General features: G+C 44.6%; 1 protein-coding gene across 19 annotated transcripts in view; it reads left to right on the top strand.

Moving 5' to 3' along the window:
- The window catches only part of LOC103109855 (protocadherin gamma-C4), a 243,096-nt gene that overhangs the window by 140,429 nt on the left and 87,544 nt on the right, over positions 1–15,123 (top strand). Inside the window, exon 1 of one of the 19 annotated variants that reach the window (XM_060179763.1) lies at positions 2,330–4,939. The exons of 16 other annotated variants lie outside the window; for them this stretch is intronic. In XM_060179763.1, coding sequence (XP_060035746.1) covers positions 2,507–4,939 — 2,433 coding nt within the window. In that variant the 5' untranslated portion in view covers positions 2,330–2,506. Of the gene's footprint in view, positions 1–2,329; positions 4,940–5,848; positions 8,498–12,443; positions 14,997–15,123 lie in introns of those variants that run through there. 2 more of the 19 variants (XM_016186365.2, XM_060179876.1) reach the window with 2 other exon arrangements.

A 15,123-nucleotide genomic window follows, 5' to 3' on the forward strand; every position in this document is an offset into this window, starting at 1 on the left:
ATTATGTGGAATATCTTCCATTTTAATTATATTTTTCCTTGCTTATGAAGTATTCTAGAAAATTTATAGAAAATTAAGGTAGGGGGTGGGAAATACACTGCCTCAGGACCTGCATTTAAACCCTTAGCTGTATGAGAGCACTATGCACAGGGAAGGATTTAAAAGTGCATGGTGCCTCTTTCTCTATCCCTCTCTTTTTCTATATAAGACTAAAAGAAAAAAGAATCTGCTGTAATTGTGGGATCAGAAAGACTGGAAGCTCTGACAAAATTGCTCTGACATAAAACAAGAGTTTGGATTCTGTCCTCAGTGTACTTTTAGTTAAGTTCTCTAATTGCTTAAAGCTAAAAAAAAAAAAAAAAAAAAAGATTGCAGACAGATATGTACATGTTTGTAAGAGCAAATGCAAAGGAATGTGTGTCAAAGGTATTTTAATGGCTCCTTGATATAGATGAAGAAACTCCCTCCTAAAATGTTAAAAACTGAAACTAATAGAAAAAATAAGCAAATTCAAGAAAGAAACATCATTGCTGTGGGAGATCTAAATATAAGCAGAGAAGTACATCAAATTATTCTGAGTGATGACTAGGTGAGTTATTGGCAAACTCATTTAGTGAACATAGTGATATGTTTGGCTTGATCTTTTTATTTTTTAATATTTATTCCCTTTTGTTGCCCTTGTTTTATTGTAGTAGTAGTAGTTGTTGTTGTTGTTGTTGATGTCATCGTTGCTGGATAGGACAGAGAGAAATGGAGGGAGGAGGGGAAGACAGAGAGGGGGAGAGAAAGATAGACACCTGAAGACCTGCTTCACTGCTTGTGAAGCGATTCCCCTGCAGGTGGGGAGCTGGGGGCTCGAACCGGGATCCTTATGCTGGTCCTTGCACTTTGTACCACCTGTGCTTAACCCACTGCACTACTGCCCGACTCCCCTTGATCTTATTTTCAATCCATTACTAATACCCCTAAGTAATATGGTAACATGAAGTCCAAGAGTGTTTTAGTGTTACTCAACATACTTTGATATTATTTCATGTCATTCAACATTTATTCAATGATAGATCTGTAAAAAGACAGCACGCCCTTTCAGGATCATAGGTTCAAAACTACTAACTTTTGAATCATAGTAATGTAATTTTAAATGTGAGAATCAGAATTTTACATAGCCAATTAAAATACTCCTATTGTTTTAGGAAAATACAAGTTTAAAACTATGTTTTTGACATAGTAACTAATATAAGCAAAACTTGATAATTATTTAAGAGTAGTACAAGACTCTCTGGATTATTCTAAGGAATATGGCAGTAATTGCATTTTATCCCTAAAGTATAGGGGGTGGTTGGTGGATGAATTGTTACCATGTAAACCTAGAATTGAAAACAAAAAAAAAGTTTTTTGCTTATCTTCCCCATCCTGAATAATTATTTGTAAAAGGAACAATGGTAACTGAATGGATGGACTGGATAGCAGTAGGCTATGGTGTAGGAGAACTGCTTTTCTTTTTTTTATTTGTTTTTTAAATTTGGGATTAATAGTAGATTAGAAGACTGTAAGATTACAGCGTATAGTTCCACACCACACCCACCACCAAAGGTCCTTACCCTCTTACCTCTCCAAGGTAATCATCATAGTTCTCACAAGTCTTAGAAACAGCTTACTTGCTTCTGTTTTTTTTTTTAAGTCTATGTGGGGATCTCTAGATTCCACATATGAGTGAAACTATCCTGTAGTTTCCTTTCATCTATTTCGCTAAGCATAATCACCTCCAGTTCCATTCATTTTGTCCCAAAGGACATATCATTTTTTTCAGAGTATTAGTCCATGGATTACATATTACATAACATCTTTAGCCTGTGGATAGACATCTAGGCTGTTTCTAGTCTTCAGCTGTTATGAATAATGCAGCTCTGAACATAGCATATTTCCTTTCAAATTAGTGTTTGGGTGTCCTCTGGATAAATGCCGAATAGTGGTATTGCTGGGTCATAATTCCATTTATATTTGTTTAAGAGCTCTCCATAGTCTTTCAAAGGGGCTGCACCAGTTTGCATTTCCACCAGCAGTGTAGTAGAATTTTAGGAAAACTGCTTTTCACTCTATATTCTATTAAAAATAATTTTTATCTATTCAAAGTCTACGTGAATTTTTAATATAAGAATATGGTTGTTTTGAGCATGTGAAAAAATTTCCTGGTGAAAATGTATTCAGAGTCAAATATTTTGATCTGGCATCTTAAGAACTCTTAAAGATAAACTGGGCTGTGATTCCACTTGGGGCCTCTGGGCGCCGCTGTCGGCCAGTGCAGGGCACAGCAAGTGGCCAAGGTTCCGCAGATTCATGTCTGAGATTTCCTGCGCAGCCTCCATCACACGGAAATAAATCAGTGTTTTGGAGCTCCTTCCCAGTGCCCAAACTGGGGAGGCCCGCTTGTCCCAGATCTTCTAGAGCGACGGTCTACATTTTCTCCAACTAGAAAGGCTGACCTCCGCGAGAACTGGAGCGCGCAATGGGAGGGAGCTGTGCGCAGAGACGCCCCGCTGGCAGGCGCCAGGTACTGTTCCCTTTCCTGCTGCCTTTGTTCTACCCTACGCTCTGCGAGCCGATCCGCTACTCCATTCCTGAGGAGCTGGCCAAAGGCTCGGTGGTGGGGAACCTCGCCAAAGACCTAGCGCTCAGTGTGCAGGATGTGTCTGTTCGGAAGCTGAGAGTTAGCGCGGAGAAGCTGCTTTTCCACGTAGACGTGGAGAGCGGGGACTTGCTAGTGAAGGACCGAATAGACCGCGAGCAGATATGCAAGGAGAGAAGACTCTGTGAGCTGCAGTTGGAAGCCGTGGTGGAAAACCCTTTAAATATCTTTCATGTCGTTGTGATTGTTGAAGATATTAATGACAATGCCCCTCAATTCCATAAAGATGAAATAAAGTTAGAAATCAGTGAATCTGCCACTTTGGGGATGGGAACAATTCTTGAGTCTGCAAAAGACCTCGATATTGGTAAAAATTCACTGAGTAAATACCAACTAAATCCTAACGATTATTTCTCTTTGGTGGTGAAAGACAATCCAGACGGGGATAAGTATCCAGAATTAGTACTGAAGAAGACCCTGGACCGAGAAACACAGAGCAATCATCACTTGGTCCTGTCAGCCTTAGACAGTGGGGACCCACCACGAAGTGGCACTGCTCAAATACGAGTTGTGGTGGTCGATGCCAATGATAACCCACCAGTGTTCACCCAAGATGTTTACAGAGTCAGCCTTAGAGAAGGCATGTCTTCTGGCACCACTGTGCTGACAGTGAGGGCCACCGACCAAGATGAAGGAATCAATGCTGAGATCACCTACTCCTTTATTGGCATGGCTGATAAAGTCCAGAACGTGTTCTCGGTGGATTCCAACACAGGAAATGTTATAACTCTTCAATCCTTGGATTTTGAAGAAGTAGAAAAATATACAATGGATATAGAAGCAAAGGACAGAGGCTCACTCTCTACACAGAGTAAAATAATTATAGATGTTCTAGATGAAAATGACAACAGCCCAGAAATAATCATCACTTCTCTCTCCAATGAGATTCTGGAGGATTCCCACCCAGGAATGGTCGTGGCGCTCTTCAAAACTCGAGACCGGGATTCTGGGGAAAATGGGAAAGTTATATGTAACTTAGGTAGAGAACTTAGAGACGTCCCATTTAAGATTCATTCCTCTTCTAATAATTACTACAAGTTAGTGACAGATGGAGCCCTGGACAGAGAACAGAACCCGGAGTACAATGTCACCCTGACAGCCACCGACAGGGGCCAGCCGCCCCTCTCCTCCAGCATCACCATCACTCTTCACATTGGCGACGTCAACGACAACCCACCAGTCTTTGCCCAGCCCTCCTACCTGGTGCAGGTGGAGGAGAACAACCCGCCAGGCGCCTCCATCGCGCAGGTCAGCGCCTCCGACCCCGACCTGGGCCCCAACGGCCGCGTGTCCTACTCCATCGTGGGCAGCGACCTGGCGCCGCGCGCGCTGGCGTCCTTCGTGTCGCTGAGCGCGCAGAGCGGGGTGTTGTTCGCGCAGCGCGCCTTCGACCACGAGCAGCTGCGCGGCTTCGCGCTGACCCTGCAGGCCCGCGACCAGGGCTCGCCCGCGCGCAGCGCCAACGTGAGCCTGCGCGTGCTGGTGGGCGACCGCAACGACAACGCGCCCCGCGTGCTCTACCCCGCGCTGGGGCCCGACGGCTCGGCGCTCTTCGACACGGTGCCGCGCGCCGCGCAGCCCGGATACCTGGTCACCAAGGTGGTGGCGGTGGACGCCGACGCGGGACACAACGCCTGGCTGTCCTACCACGTGCTGCAGGCCAGCGAGCCCGGGCTCTTCGGCCTGGGGCTGCGCACGGGCGAGGTGCGCCTGGCCAGGCCCCTGGGCGACAGGGACGCGGCCAGACAGCGCCTGCTGGTGGCCGTGCGCGACGGGGGGCGGCCGCCCCTCTCTGCCACCGCCACTCTGCTGCTGGTCTTCGCAGACAGCCCGCAAGAGGTGCCGCCCGACCACCACCTGGGCGAGCGCCCTCCTCGCGCTGACCCGCAGGCCGAGCTGCAGTTCTACCTGGTGCTGGCCTTGGCCTTCATCTCCGTGCTCTTCCTGCTCGCCGTGATCCTGGCGGTCGCCCTGCGCCTGCGCAGCTCCTCCAGGCGGATCTCTGGAAGTTGCTGTGGGTGTGTTTTTTGCGCCAAATCAGGACCGGAGATCCCCCCCAACTACCTCGAAGGAACACTGCCTTATGCCTACAATATGTGTGTACCAGAGGCTCAAACTAATCCAGAATATAATTTTCTCACATCTGCTGATCATTGTTCAACCACACAAGATATTAACAAGGAAAGCTCCTCAGTATTATTAGCCAACACTTTAATTCCTAGTACTGAAGCAGATAAGAAGATTTTTGAACAGGTAAATACTTTAAAACCGTTTTTATATCTCGTTATGCCAATATCTTCCAGTATAATGTTATTTTGAAGATATTAGAATCAATTTATTGATAAGGTTTCTTACAGAAATTTAAGTCATATATGGACATTCCCCCTAAAGTTTACAATGTTGGAATCCTGTTACTCAAAGTGATTTAATGTAAACTATATAGAGAATTTTCCAGTAATATTTTCAAAGCTAGTGTACATTTTAATTAAGCATATAGAATACAAATGTATTTTAGTAAAGATTTATTAATTTGTTATGAGAAAGAACTACAGAGGGTATGATGATAGCACTGCTGGTCTCTGTCATAAGGTTGTGCTGAACACTGAACCTTTACCATCTGAGGCATCAGGCATGGAAGTTGGTGCTCTAACATGCTTAGCTATCTCCCCATCCCTAATACAATTATAGTTTGTTATTTTATATTACAACTCAAATGCCATTCAGCTTTTTCTCAAATATGCCATCTTTATTTAATAAAGACACATTGCTAATAATTATAAACATGTATACTCACTGATGATTTTGTGGTAACCGTGATACTTCCACATTCACAAGTGCTGTTCACTTCTATAAGTAAAAAAAAAAAAAAAATCAACCAATAACTACATACAATTCCCAACTTGTGAGTTCCAATATTAGCTGAAAACTTTAAACATGACTAAGAAAGCCTTTAACTAATTCATACAAACTTGTTCTTGTTTACTAGTATAATTTTCTATTGCTATTGTCAACAACTAAGCGTTTAAAATATGTATGATTCTCGAAGAGGTAAGTAAGTGCAAAAGCTTTTGGAACCTTCCTTTTTTTTTTTTTTCTTACTCATTGCAATAATAAGAATAGGCTCTAGGCGCCGCTGTTCACCAATCGGGGAATGGGAAGCTGCGGGCTACGGAGTCTTCCCCTCCCCTCCCTTGGTCAAATATACTACCCAAAGCAGAATAAAATGGATGCTTACAGATCCTGATACCGGGAACTTAATTCACTTCCTTTCGCTCTTTAATAAATTTCGGGTGCAGTGAACCCAAGTCTTAGTAGATACATAAGCTGATTCAGAAGAAACAGCTCAAGAAACCGCAGAATAAGAAGAGATCAGCCATTGTCATGGCGAATTGGCAGCTGCGCCAGGATTGCAGCTGGCTGGTCCTGCTGTACATTTTCCTGGTGACGGTACGGGGGTCTGTGACCCGGCAGATCCGATACTCGGTGTTGGAAGAGACAAATAATGGCTTCTTCGTCGGTAACATTTCCAAAGATCTGGAGCTGGAGCCCAGGGAGCTGGCGGAGCGCGGAGTCCGCATCATCTCCAGAGGTAGGACTCAGTTTTTCGCTCTGAATTCCCAAAGTGGTAGCTTGGTTACTGCGGGCAGGATCGACCGCGAGGAGCTCTGTGAGACAGTATCCTCTTGTTTTTTAAATGTGGAGATACTTGTGGAAGATACTCTGAAGATTTACGGAGTGGAAGTGGAAGTAATGGATATTAATGATAATGCCCCCAAGTTCCGAGAGGAAGAAATAGAGATAAAAGTCAGTGAGCACGCAACTCCAGGATCGCGATTTCCCCTTCCTAATGCGAGGGATCCAGACATGGGAGTAAACTCTCTTCAGCGCTACCAGCTCAACCCAAATAATTACTTTTCCTTGCAAGTGCAAAGCAGTACAGATGGAGTCAAGAATCCTGAGCTAGTGCTGGAGAGAAGCTTGGACCGTGAGAAAGAGGCTACTCACCAACTTGTTCTCACAGCCTTGGATGGAGGAGAACCTATCCGGCAGGGTGTTGTTACCATTCGTGTGGTGGTCCTGGATGTAAATGATCACAGCCCAAAATTCACACGATCTGTATATCGAGTGAGTGTTCCTGAGAGCCTCAGTTCTGGAACCCGAGTGCTTGTGGTAAATGCAACAGATCCAGATGAAGGAACCAATGGGGAAGTTGTATATTCATTCCTGAACATGGAAAGCAAAGCTTCTGAAATATTCCAGTTGGGTGCTTTGTCTGGAGAAGTTTTAATACAGGGACCTCTAGATTTTGAGAAGTACAAACTATATGAAATGGAAATTCAAGGTCAAGATGGTGGCGGTCTCTCAACCACTGCTAAGGTATTGATCACAATTGTGGATGTGAATGATAATGCTCCAGAAATAACAGTTACATCTTCTACTAATTCTGTGTTGGAAAACTCTCCTCCAGGTACAGTAATTGCTCTTCTAAATGTTCAAGATCAAGACTCAGAAGAAAATGGTGAAGTCTCCTGTTTCATTCCTAACAATCTGCCTTTCAAATTAGAAAAGACTTATGGGAACTATTATAAGTTGATAACAGACAAGGTGCTGGACAGGGAGCAGGTCCAGAGCTACAATATAACGCTGAAAGCCACAGATCAAGGAAGTCCACCCTTGGCTACAGAAATTTACATTTCACTACATGTGGTAGATGACAATGATAACCCACCCACCTTTTCTCACTCCTCCTATTTTGCCTACATTCCCGAAAACAACCCCAGAGGGGCTTCCTTCTTCACAGTGACAGCAATTGACAAGGACAGTAAAGAAAATTCCCAGATCATTTATTCTCTGGTAGAGGATAACCTCCAGGGAGCACCTTTGTCCTCCTACATCTCCATCAACTCTGACACAGGTGTCTTGTATGCACTTCGCTCCTTTGACTATGAACAGTTCCGTGACCTGCACTTAAGGGTGGAAGCACGGGACAGAGGGAACCCACCACTCCACAGCAATGCTTCACTGAGCTTGTTCATACTGGACCAGAATGACAACTCACCTGAAATCCTGTACCCAGCTCCCCCCACTGATGGTTCCACTGGAGTGGAGCTAGCACCCCGCTCTGCAGAGCCCGGATACCTGGTGACCAAGGTGGTGGCAGTGGACAGAGACTCAGGCCAGAATGCCTGGCTGTCCTACCGCCTGCTCAAGGCCAGTGAGCCAGGGCTCTTCTCAGTGGGGCTGCACACAGGTGAGGTGCACACTGCCAGGGCCCTGCTGGACAGAGATGCTCTCAAGCAGAGCCTGGTGGTGGCAGTGCAGGACCATGGTCAGCCCCCTCTCTCAGCCACTGTCACACTCACTGTGGCCATAGCTGACAGCATCCCAGATGTGCTGGCTGACCTGGGCAGCCTGGAGTCTCCTGCCAGTCCTGGAGATTCTGACCTCACACTCTACCTGGTGGTGGCAGTGGCCGTGGTCTCCTGTGTCTTCCTTGCCTTTGTCATCGTGCTGCTGGCTGTCAGGCTGAGGCGCTGGCACACATCCCGCCTGCTCCAGGCTTCAGCAGGTGGACTGGCTGGCCTTCCTGCCTCTCACTTTGTGGGTGTGGATGGGGTGCAGGCTTTCCTGCAGACCTATTCCCATGAGGTGTCCCTCACTGCAGACTCCAGGAAGAGTCACCTGATCTTCCCCCAGCCCAACTATGCTGATACTCTCATCAGCCAGGAGAGCTGTGTGAAAAGCGAGCCACTCTTAATAGCTGATGATTCAGCTACTGGTTTAGGTGAATGTGGCCATAGGAGTAATCAGGTGAGATTTGTTTCCGACTTCTGAATTATTGATATCTCTGCACATGCCTCTTAAATGGCTACTTTTTCTGTTGAGCCTGTTAAAAAATTGTTTGGGTGGGTGGGGATATATTCAGTTCATACAGATCTTGAGCAATACATGTAAGATTTTGTACTTTATTTTTTTACCAAGTTACCATTACTTTCTTGAAAGATTTTCTGAAAGTCATGTTTCTGCCATATTTTCTTACATTTATTATTTGTTTATTTATCTAGTGTGTGCATAAGTAACTAGGGCATCTATGTGTATGATACACCATTCTCAGGCTACTTTAAAAATATTTACTATATAGGAGAGAAAGAGAAATAGAACATCACTCTGGCACATGTGGTGCTAGGGACAGGATGTAGGACCTCTTGTTTTTAATTCTAATGCTCTAGACCTCTTGTGCCCCATCCTTCCCTATTCCTGTCCTATTTCTCAGTTTGTTTTTATAGTGAATTTAATAGTATATTTCTATCTTCAATATCTGTTGCTATCAGTATAAACTAGTTATAATTCAAATTAAAGATTCACAAAAAATTTGTATTCACATACCTATTTCAACTTCACCTATATTATATTTTTCTTGTTCAGTTAAAATTTCACCCTCTTGATCTAACAGTATACTCTTTTTTATTTTTTTAAGATTTAAAAAAATATTTATTCCCTTTTGTTGCCCTTGTTTTATTGTTGTTTACTGTTGTCGTCATTGTTGGATAGGACAGAGAGAAATGGAAAGAGGAGGGGAAGACAGAGTGGGGGAGAGAAAGAGAGATACCTGCAGACCTGCTTCATAATTTATGAAGCGACCCCCCTGCAGGTGTGGAGCCTGGGGCTCAAACCAGGATCCTTACGCTGGTCCTTGTGCTTTGCACCACCTGAACTTTAACAGTATACTCTTATCTGCAGATATATACATTACACGTGTAAGTTTTTCTCCGCTTATAACTATTACATTTTGCCTTTTGGTACCTGGTAGTATATTTACACCCTGTTGTTTATTTCAACCTTGTTTCATTTATTTATCTTACTAAAAAACAGACTTACTGACTACCTTTTAGTTACTAGACTCACTTGCAAGAGGAAATGTAGGGCATTCTGTTTCCTTAATATCCAAGATATTATACTGTTTCCAAGATATCTGATTCTAAGTATCTTCTGTTTCTACAATAAAGTCATTATTCTGGTGAAATAATTGCATCATTAAACAGGTTATTTTGTTCTCTTACTTGCAAATTAATGTCTGTGGCTATGTAGTGAATGTTTTTTAATGTGGTAGATTCAGTTATAGAAATAACTTAATTTGGGTCCAGTGCTTACATTTATCGATTTATTAATTTGTAATGACATATTCCATATGATGTAAGTGATGAATTGATATTTATACTTTAGAAGTTTTTTTTTTTTTTTACTTTAGAAGTTTTTATTCTAGGTGCTGGGAAATAGCTCACTCAGTAAAGCACATTTTTATGATCTGGGTTTGAACTACTGACTGCTCCTAGAGGCTACTTTTTCCCCTTTTGTTACCCTTGTTCTTTTATCATTGTTGTGGTTATTATTGTTGTTGTTATTGATGATGTTGTTGTTGGATAGTACAGAGAGAAATGAAGAGAGGAGAGGAAGACAGAGAGAGGGAAAGACAGATACCTGCAGACCTGCTTCATGAGTTATGATGAGAACCCCCTGCAGATGGGGAGCTGGAGGCTCAAACCAGGATCCTTACACTGGTCCATGTGCTTTGCGCCACATGCACTTAACCTGCTGCACTATCACCTGACCCCCTACATTTGTTTCAAAGTCAAAAGAAATGACCTCATGGAAGTGGCACAGGAGGTGGCTCAGTGTTGGGCTTTTAAGCATGAAGTCCCAAGTTAACCACCAGCACCTCATATGCCAGAGTGATGCCCTGGTTCTCTCTCACTTTTTAATAAAAATAAATTTTTTTAAGAAGTTAGAGTAGGATTGGGACATGTTGATGATTCACCCAGTAGAGCTCATGCTTTACCATGTGCAAGAACCTGTGTTTGGGGCTTGGGAGACAACATAATGATTATCAAAGAACTTTCATGCCTGAGGCTCTGAAATCTCAAGTCCCATCTCCAAACTACCATAAGCCAGATCTGAGCAGTGCTCTAGTTAAAAATAAATAAATAAATATAAAACTGGGTCTGAGTCCCCCACTACCTACCACATGGGAGTATTTACACACAAAGGGGAGGCTTCAAGAGTGATGAAGCAGTGCTGCAGTGTCTAGCCTGCCATCTCTGGGTGTATCCCCCCCCCCCTTTACCCTCCATCTAGGATTAAAAGCCAAGTAGGTAATACAATAGTTATAAAAATAACTGTCAGGAGTCGGATGGTAGTGCAGTGGGTTAAGCGCACATGGAGCTAAACACAAGGACCAACGTGAGAATTCCGGTTGGAGCCCCCAGCTCCCTAACTGCAGGGGAGTCGCTTCACAGGCAGTGAAGCAGGTTTGCAGGTGTAGATATTTCTCTCTCCATCTCTGTCTTCCCCTCCTCTCTCCATTTCTCTCTGTCCTATCTAACAAAGATGATATCAATAAAACAATAACTACAACAATACAATAAAAAGGGCAACAAAAGGGAAAATAAATTAATTAAATTTAAAAATAATAACTGTCATGCCTGAAGTTTCCAGGTCCCAAGCTCAATCTCAGACACCACCATAAACCAGAGCTGAGTTTAGTGCTCTGTTAAAGAAGAGGGAGGTAGAATAAAAGTAGAGAGTGAAAAGAGATGGGAAGGGAGATAGGAACAGTCCTCTAAGAGAGGTGCAGGAATGAAGCCCTGGTGGTGGAGAGGGGGTGAAAAAATATTAAGAAGGAGAAGAAAGGGGGGAAAAGAAAATGTCAGAGTATTTTGAGCACGTAGAGATAAAATGTATGTTTATGGAGTTCCAAAGAGGAAAAAATGTAAGGTGTTTTTCTTGAATTGTTATTAGAGAAGTATATGAAGTATTTTCTTGGAGAGGGAGCTTGTTCCATATGTTTAAAATATAAACTGAACTAGTTTGGACTTGGCAACCAAGTTTTCAGAGAATAAAATGGAAAGGATGTCTTTGAAATTTGAGATTAAAATTATTTTGATTCATTAAAGTTCTCATAAAGTGCAGCATAATGTTCTGATGAATTAAAAGATCAAAATAAAACACCATAAAAACATGTCATTAAATTCCTACAGTAACATACTAGGGTGTACCTTTATAAACTACTCATGGAAGCAATATAAAATACTTAATAATTCTCTTTAAAAGTGCTTATAAATGACAAGAAAATGAGAAATGAGAATTCTTATCCTTAAACTTGAACTTACCTCCAGTTGTCTGTGATAAAAGAAGGAAAATTATCTGCATATTAGATTGAAGAGTGTCAGGCTGGCAAAATAGTTTCTGGATAGAGTGCTGCAATGCCTTGTGAACTACCCAGGTTGGAGCCCAGTCTACTGAAAGAAGCTTCAATATTGTGGTTTCTCTGTCTCCCTCTTCTTGTCTTAAAACATTCATATACATATATGAGTGTGCTTTCATAGTTATCAAAATTTCCCCATAACATTTAGCAGACTTGTTTTTCCTAAGTCTGTAGGAAAGACTACCTTCTTCTTCAAATGTGTGCATTTCCTCTGATTAGACAAAGACAAATTTCTCTCATTACTGGGTTAATAGATCTTCTATAGGATCCCATATCTTAATCTTTTTTTGGTAGTAAACACTAGAGAATAGACACACCCAAAACCCATCAACTGCCTTCTTGTTTATGCATCAGTCCAACATATGTCAGAATACAGAATGCCATTATTTGCAAGACTGCTAGCTGCAGTTTTCCAAATAGACTCCAAGTGCCGCTGTTGGACAATGCACCACAAGAGGTAAAACCGAGGAATCTACCCAATGATATTTTACAGTCACAAAACCGAGTCAGGAAGCAGCTTGACTGGAGTTCTCTGCTTGGCAAATTTGATTTCAGAATACATATAAGGTGCCTTTAAACTGGGGACATTAAATCTTCGTGAAAGTAAATAATTTAAACACAATTTAATTTGTAAAGCGTCTTCTCTCAACATCCAAAGCAGCAACATCAATGCAGAGAAAGATGGGAAATTGGGTGGAGCAAAGCAGCGGACCTCAGCCTCGGCAAGTACTCTTTTCTTTCCTAATGCTTTTGTTCTGTGGGGCACTCACCCAGCAGACCCAATATTCTATTCCTGAAGAAATGACCAGGGGCTCACTAGTGGGAAATCTTGCAGAAGACCTGGGGCTGCATAAACAGGATTTATTGACCAGCCGCAACCTCAGAGTTAATACAGAGAAACAATACTTTACTGTTAACAAAGAAAATGGTAACATACTCGTGAGTGACAGAATTGACCGGGAGTCACTTTGTCTCCAAAGCCCTCTGTGTGTTGTGCCTTTGGAGATAGTAGCACAGAACCCACTAAATGTTTTTCACATAAATGTGATGATAGAAGATATAAATGACAATCCACCTCATTTCCCTCAAAATAGCACTGTTTTACAAGTCAATGAACTTGCACTTCCAGGAACTCGGTTCGGCCTGGAATCTGCAATAGATGTAGATGTAGGACCTAACTCTCTCCAGAGTTACCAACTCAGTTACAACGAATATTTCTCTTTGATTGTGAAGGATAAGATTGAAAGCAATAATGCCCCAGAATTAGTGTTGGAGAAGCCCCTGGACCGGGAAGAACAGAATTCCTATCTGCTGATTCTGACAGCAGTGGATGGGGGTAACCCCATCAGAACTGGCACCACTCGAATCAAGATTCAGGTCACTGATGCCAATGATAACCCCCCAGTGTTCAGCCAGGATGTGTACAAAGTTAGCCTTCAGGAGAATGTAAGTCCTGGCACATTTGTGTTTAAGGTGACAGCTACTGACCGGGATGAGGGCATCAATGCAGAGGTCATTTACTCCTTCAAAACACCTTATAATATTGGTAATATGTTTATGCTAGACAGTCAAAGTGGAGAAATCAAATCTAATGACCCTATAGACTTCGAAATTCGTAGCAGTTATATCATGGGCATAGAAGCCAAAGACGGTGGCGGCATGACCGCTGAATGTAAACTTATCATAGAAATTTTAGATGAGAACGACAACGTCCCAGAGGTGCTTTTCACTTCGGTGTCTAGTTCCATAACTGAGGACGCAGAACCCGGGACGGTGACTGCTCTGTTCAAAACACACGATAAAGATTCCAGAGAAAATGGGGAGGTCACATGCTTCATAAAAGGAAATGTACCATTTAGAATTCAATCTTCTGCCAACAATTACTACAAACTTGTGACAGATGGAGCCCTGGACAGGGAGCAGATACCCATTTATAATCTCACCATTATGGTCACCGACAGGGGCCAGCCGCCCCTCTCCTCCAGCATCACCATCACTCTTCACATTGGCGACGTCAACGACAACCCACCAGTCTTTGCCCAGCCCTCCTACCTGGTGCAGGTGGAGGAGAACAACCCGCCAGGCGCCTCCATCGCGCAGGTCAGCGCCTCCGACCCCGACCTGGGCCCCAACGGCCGCGTGTCCTACTCCATCGTGGGCAGCGACCTGGCGCCGCGCGCGCTGGCGTCCTTCGTGTCGCTGAGCGCGCAGAGCGGGGTGTTGTTCGCGCAGCGCGCCTTCGACCACGAGCAGCTGCGCGGCTTCGCGCTGACCCTGCAGGCCCGCGACCAGGGCTCGCCCGCGCGCAGCGCCAACGTGAGCCTGCGCGTGCTGGTGGGCGACCGCAACGACAACGCGCCCCGCGTGCTCTACCCCGCGCTGGGGCCCGACGGCTCGGCGCTCTTCGACACGGTGCCGCGCGCCGCGCAGCCCGGATACCTGGTCACCAAGGTGGTGGCGGTGGACGCCGACGCGGGACACAACGCCTGGCTGTCCTACCACGTGCTGCAGGCCAGCGAGCCCGGGCTCTTCGACCTGGGGCTGCGCACGGGCGAGGTGCGCCTGGCCAGGCCCCTGGGCGACAGGGACGCGGCCAGACAGCGCCTGCTGGTGGCCGTGCGCGACGGGGGGCGGCCGCCCCTCTCTGCCACCGCCACTCTGCTGCTGGTCTTCGCAGACAGCCCGCAAGAGGTGCCGCCCGACCACCACCTGGGCGAGCGCCCTCCTCGCGCTGACCCGCAGGCCGAGCTGCAGTTCTACCTGGTGCTGGCCTTGGCCTTCATCTCCGTGCTCTTCCTGCTCGCCGTGATCCTGGCGGTCGCCCTGCGCCTGCGCAGCTCCTCCAGCCAAGAGGCCTGGGGCTGCTTTCAGGCTGGTGTCTGCTCCAAGTCTGCACCTGCTGTTGCCCCCAACTACAGTGAAGGAACTTTGCCCTACTCCTACAACCTGTGCGTTGCGTCACAATCAGCTAAGACAGAGTTTAATTTTCTCAGTATAAATCCTGAAAATGTTCTACCAGAAGATGTTTCTGATGAAGCCTCTTTGTTTGTAAGTATCAAGTTAAGCTCTGTCTCTGATGCTTCTACACATGTAAGCTTTAGTGAACGCCTTTTTTTCTACCCCCTCCCGGCAAGAGGGCTTGATTTCATTTTCAAATATTTTGGCAAGAAGTTTA

This window comes from Erinaceus europaeus, chromosome 2 (assembly GCF_950295315.1).
Source record: "Erinaceus europaeus chromosome 2, mEriEur2.1, whole genome shotgun sequence".
NCBI lineage: Eukaryota > Metazoa > Chordata > Mammalia > Eulipotyphla > Erinaceidae > Erinaceus > Erinaceus europaeus.